We start from the raw sequence: 6188 nt of genomic DNA on the forward strand, positions 1-6188 counted from the left end.
GGGTTTCACTATGTTGGCCAGGCTGGTCTCGAACTCCTGACCTCAAGTGATCCGCCCGCCTCAGCCTCCCAAACCGCTAGGATTACAGGCGTGAGCCACCTGGCAGGCCGAGAGACAGTTTTTAGGATAAATGGAGGAAAACACAACACAACATAACACAACACAACACAGGTACAAGTCCATGACAACTAAGAGCGTAGTCTGCAAGTACCCAATTGCCTACTGAGAGCTGTCTCGTCTACGCCGCTTCTTTCTGCCGGGAAAGCGTTCTTTGAGTGCTGTGACATAAAAAAGCAGCGCCGGAAGAGAGAGGGCGGAACTTCCGCCTGAGCCCCGGCGACCAATTTGGTCTACCGTGTGGAATGTTGGGTAAGCTGCGTTCTGGCTTCGGCGCGGGTCACCGGGCGTCCATACGGCGGAGTCCTTCGTCCTCTAGGGTTCCTGCACTTTGCGCCAGCTGGAACCACTATCTTTGCACTCCTGGTAAGCGAGTTTCTTCTTTCTCCTAATATGTGTGTTGGGGGTGGGAGGACGCCAGAGACGTTCCAAGACGCACTTAGTGGAGTGTATGCGCTCGGAAGGCCCAGAGGTACGAGGAAGCCCAGTGATTAATAAACTGTAACTAGTGCAGTACCTTAAACAAAATCAGTGGTTCTTGAAACGATGTCCTTGATTGCTTTTTACAATTGGGGTTTTCATTTCTGTGGTATTCTAAGTCTTTACCAGTTACAAGAATAAAACTTTTAAAACTCTTTCTGAAATCAATGTTTATTAGACTGGGGCCTGGGGACTCCAGTTTAAATAGTTCGGGGATTTTAAAGTAAATTGTTTTCTCTTTAAAGGGAGGCTGAGCCGGGCGCGGTGGCTCACGCCTGTAATCCCAGCACATTGGGAGGCCAAGGCGGGCGGATCACGAGGTTAGGAGATACGAGACCATCCTGGCTAACACAGTGAAACCCCGTCTCTACTAAAAATACAAAAGAATTAGCCAGGCGTGGTGGGCGCCTGTAGTCCCAGCTACTCGGGAAGCTGAGGCAGGAGAATGACGTGAGCCCGGGAGGCGGAGCTTGCAATGACCCAAGATGGCGCCACTGCACTCCAGCCTGGGTGACAGAGCGATACTCCTTCTCAAAAAAATAATAAAGGGAGGCTGAACTTTTTTTCTTTCTTTTAATATAAGAAGCATAGATCAAGGATATTAGGAAAATATTTGCGTGATTACTGTGAGCCAAATACTGTCAAGCATTGGATTCAATGTTAACATTATAGACAAAGTCCTTGTCCTCATGGACGCTAGTTAGTCCTTACCATCTAGAGAGGCAAATAGATAACCAGTCAATTACAGTACAATGTTAAAAGTACTGTCATAGGCACAAGAGTGCTGTGAAAACTAATGGTGGAATACTAAAGTGTGAGGTGAAGAGTAGCTAGAGATGCTGATGCTGCTGACCTGGCCGCAAAAGGCTTAGAAATATATGTTGGGAACAATACCAATGGATAGCAATATCCCTTGAAACAGAACACTGAAGGAGGACCAGATTGTGAAGCAAAGCTAGAGGGGTTATTTTGATTTGTTGCATTTGAGATGTTTTTTGTTTTTGTTTGAGACAGTCTTACTCTGTCGCCCAGACTGGAGTGCAGTGGTACAATCTCCGCTCACTGCAACTTCCGCCCCCCCCCCACCCTCCGTGTTCAAGCAATTCTTCTACTTCAGCTTCACGAGTGGCTGGGATTACAGGCGTGCACCACCACACCTGGCTAATTTTTGTAATTTTAGTAGAAATGGGGTTTCACCATGTTGGTCAGGGTGGTCTCAAACTCCTGGCCTCAAGCGATCTTCCTCCTTGGCCTTCCAAAGTGCTGGGATTACAGGAGTAAGCCCCTGCACCCGGCCTGCATTTGAGGTGTCTTTCTGATGAATGGTCATTGAAGCCACAGAAGTAAGTCACATCTCACAAGGGAAATATATAGATTGAAAAAAAGAATAGGATAGAATGCAGAGTTATATCCACCTTTAAGGGAGAGGCATCTGGACATCAGTGCACAGGTCAGAGAGCAGGAAACCTGTGCAGGGTCATTAAATGAAGCCAAGGGAAGAAGGAATTTTTCAAGTGTTTTATTTGCATTTCGTAAAAAATTTGAATTCCCTTTATTTCTTTTCCTTCAAATTTGAGACTAGTTTTACATCTGTAAGCACCTTCAATATCTCATGGATATCCAGGCCTTTAGGATAAAATTGTGGAGCTTTTTATACATTTGTCCCAATCTTGGACATTTTCTTTGTTAAAAACATTATTTGCTGCAAAATAAAGCCTGAACTGGGGAAGAGTTTGTTGCTATTTTTTAATCAGTAGATCTCGGTATATTTCTGTAATGAGGGCATTGGTACAGCAGTTCCTAAGTGCTTTTTACCTTTTGCCATTCTCAGTTGCTTTCATGTCCTTTGTCTTTGTTGCTTTTGTGAAGGATCTTGTGTTTGGTTCTGTATCTGGGCTTAGTGTAGAATGGAGGAGAATGGAGCATCATGATGTCAGCTGCCTTGGTGATACATAAATTTGTTGCCCAGTAACATTGATTATCTGGGCCCCTAGATAAAAATCTAAAAAGGAAAGTTATCCTTTTAGCTAAAGCAATAGTGAAATTCATGTCTAAAATAAGAGTCTCACTCTGTCACCCAGGCTGGAGTGCAGTGCACAATCTTGGCTCACTGCAACCTCCACCTCCCAGGTTCAAGCAGTTCTCCTGCCTCAACCTCCCAAGAAGCTGGGATTACAGGTGTCTGCCACCATACCTGGCTAATTTTTGTATTTTTGGTAGAGATGAGGTTTCTCACCATGTTGGCCAGGCTAGGCTTGAACTGCTGATCTCAGGTGATCCCCGACCTTGGCCTCCCAAAGTGCTGGGATTACAGGCATGAGCCACTGCACCCGGCCAAGAACCCAACTAAGTTTTAAACTTTTTGCTCAATGAGTGATCACAGGCTCTAGGCCACAGGAGTCTAGAAAAAAAAAATTGGTACAAAGATTTGACTTTGTGTTTCAAAAATTGATTTTATTTTGGTATTTCAGATTTATACTTGCACAATTAGTTGATAAGTTTTAAAAATCTTAATTTTTAATTGCATTTTTCTTCTTTTACAGAAGTTATCTTACATATCTGCTTTCCTCAAAATGAGTGTTTGTGTCAATTTCTTCAGACCTTTCACCAGGTTTTTGGTGCCATTTACCCTTCCTAGGAAGAGAAATAATTTATATTCAACAATTTTGCAGAGGTACATATCTTCCAAAATACCAGCTGTTACTTATCCTAATAATGAGAGTACACCCCCTTCTGAAAAGCTAGAATTGGATAAGTGGAAAACTACCATGAAATCTAGTGTGCAAGAAGAATGTGTTTCAACAGTCTCAAGCAGTAAGGATGAAGATCCTCTAGCTGCCACCAGAGAGTTCATTGAGATGTGGAGATTGCTTGGCAAAGAAGTACCAGAACATATCACTGAAGAAGAGCTCAAAACCATTATGGAATGTGTTTCTAAAACAGCAAAAAAAAAATATTTAAAATATTTATATGTGAAGGAAAAACAGAAAAAAGCTAAGCAAATAAAAAAGGAAATGAAAGCAGCAGCAAGGGAAGAAGCAAAAAATGTCAAGCTGCTGGAAACCACTGAGGAAGATAAACAGCAAAACTTTCTATTTTTACGACTTTGGGATAGGAATATAAACATTGCAATGAGCTGGAAGGGTGCCCAGGCCATGCAGTTTGGACAACCTTTGGTTTTTGACATGGCTTATGAAAATTATATGAAACCAAAGGAATTGCAGTATACTATTTCCCAGCTTTTAGAAAGTGAAGGATGGAACAGAAGAAATGTTGATCCTTTCCATATTTATTTCTGCAATCTAAAAACAGATGGTGCTTATCACAGAGAGTTGGTTAAACGGTATGAAGAAAAATGGGACAAATTGCTTTTAACAGCAACAGAAAAGTCTCATGTAGATTTATTTCCAAAGGACAGTATTATCTATTTAACTGCAGATTCTCCCAATGTTATGACTACTTTCAGGCATGACAAAGTTTATATAATTGGGTCTTTTGTTGATAAGAAGATGCAGCCAGGCACATCCCTAGCCAAGGCAAAACGGCTGAACCTGGCAACCGAATGCCTTCCATTAGATAAATATTTACAATGGGATACTGGTAACAAAAATCTCACCTTAGATCAAATGATGCGTATTTTGTTATGTCTGAAAAACACTGGTAATTGGGAAGAGGCTCTGAAATTTGTTCCCAAGAGAAAACATACTGGTTTTCTGGAGATTTCTCAGCATTCTCAAGAGTTTATCGACAGATTGAAGAAGGCAAAAACTTTTAATTCATTTTCAAAAGGTTCTCTAAATGTGTGTGCACAGAAGAGGTGGCTCAAATGAGAACATTTCATGGCGTACAAAGTAAATGGGTTGGAAATACAGTTCTGTTAATATATGTCTTCCCAAATAATTCATTTTTCTCTTCTAAAGGTAGTCTTTCCCAACTGACTGCAGGGTTGTGTCTTTTCCCAATTAAATATCTGCAGAACTTTGGAATTATACTTTTACTGTAAAAAGATAAGTAAAAAGAATTGTCCAAGATTGTTGAACAGAATCATCTTTAAATTATCCCAACTAAATAGTTGTACCATTGGTAGACTTTTTTATGGAGGTTCCTAGAGGGTGGTGCCCTGGGGAGGGCTTGGAAGCTCCGCACCCCTTCCCCAATACCTTTCCCTGTGCATCTCTTCATCTGTATGTTTTGTAGTGTCTTTTATAGTAAACTAGTAAATGTGTTTGCTTCAATTGTATGAGCCACTCAAGCAGATTAATCAAGAGAAGGAGTTGGTACTCCAACTTGAAGCCAGTCAGTCAGAAGTTCTGTAGGCCCAGATTTGCAACTTGTGCTGGGGTGGGAGGAGGGAGCAGTTTCGGGGACTAGGCCCTCAACCTGTGGGGTCTGACACTATCTCCAGGTAGATAGTATCTGAATTGAATTACAGAACATTCGGCTGGTGTCCAGTGCAGAACTGATTGCTTGTGTGTTGATGAGAAATTCCCCCACATTTGGTCACAGAAGTCTTCTGTCTGTGTTGCTTGTTGAGGGAGAAAATAGGAAAAAGGACTTTTGAGTTTGGGGGGGTTTTCCATACAACTATGAAAAACGGGTTCACGGATAAAACTGATTTCTTGTCCTCTTACGGAAAAAGGAATTTATGCCTGGTGCACTGGCTCACTCCTGTAATCCCAGCACTTTGGGAGGCCATCGCAGGCTGATCACTTGAGCCCAGGAGTTTGATACCAGCATGGGCAACATGGTGAAACCCCATCTCTAAAAAAAATACAAAAATTAGCCAGGTGTGGTGGTGTGTGCATGTAGTCCCTGCTACTTGGGAGGCTGAGGTAGGAGGATCACTTGAGCCTGGGAGGTGGAGGTTGCAGTGAACCGACATTGCACCACTGTGCTATAGCCTGGGCAACAGAGTGAGACCCTGTCTCAGAAACTAAAAATAACATTTTTGAAAACATGGGAAATAGGAATGATATAGGCAACTATTCCTAATTTCTGAATTGGAAATTAGCATAAGTGTCCAATGCATTTCTTTTCTTTTTTTTGTTTTTTGTGATGGAGCCTCACCTTGTAACCCAGGCTGGAGTGCAGTGGTGTGATCATGGCTCGCTGCAGCCACAATCTCCTGGGCTCAAGCGAGCCTCCTGCCTCAGTTTCCCAAGTAGCTGGAATTTTAGAACCCTGAATGATGCCCTGTTGCAGGGTTGCATTTGCTAGAATAGACGCCATTTCTTCATACAAAGACTGTCTGTCTTTAGGCCATGTGCTTAAAAGATTGCATCCACTAAGGAGGTATTCGTTTCCTAATTTGCCCAAAGACAGACAAGGTGACATCTCCACAGAATTCAAGTGAGAGTAAGCTATGAAGATATAAGGGAAGGGAATTCCAAGTAAAAGGAACAAGTGTAAAAGCCCTTGAGCGAGGGTTCAAGGTCCAACAAGGAGGTTGGTGCGCCTGAAGCAAAAGGAGTAAAGAGCTGAAGATCAGGTCACAGGAGTAGCTAGATCTGTCAGCGCATCTTAAGCCACCATAAGAACTGTCTTATTCACTGTTATATCCCTAGAGCCTGGTGCTTAAACATTTGAATAGA

At 42.5% G+C, this 6188-nt stretch overlaps 1 protein-coding gene across 1 annotated transcript; it reads left to right on the forward strand.

Moving 5' to 3' along the window:
* The first annotated feature begins 315 nt into the window (after positions 1-315).
* TRMT10C (tRNA methyltransferase 10C, mitochondrial RNase P subunit) lies at positions 316-4832 on the forward strand. The gene is made up of 2 exons (XM_010353323.1): positions 316-483; positions 3141-4832. The coding sequence occupies exon 2, from the start codon at positions 3171-3173 to the stop codon at positions 4425-4427; it is 1257 nt and encodes a 418-aa protein (XP_010351625.1). The 5' UTR covers positions 316-483; positions 3141-3170; the 3' UTR covers positions 4428-4832.
* Positions 4833-6188: the final 1356 nt, after the last annotated feature.

This window comes from Rhinopithecus roxellana, chromosome 1 (assembly GCF_007565055.1).
Source record: "Rhinopithecus roxellana isolate Shanxi Qingling chromosome 1, ASM756505v1, whole genome shotgun sequence".
Lineage (NCBI taxonomy): Eukaryota > Metazoa > Chordata > Mammalia > Primates > Cercopithecidae > Rhinopithecus > Rhinopithecus roxellana.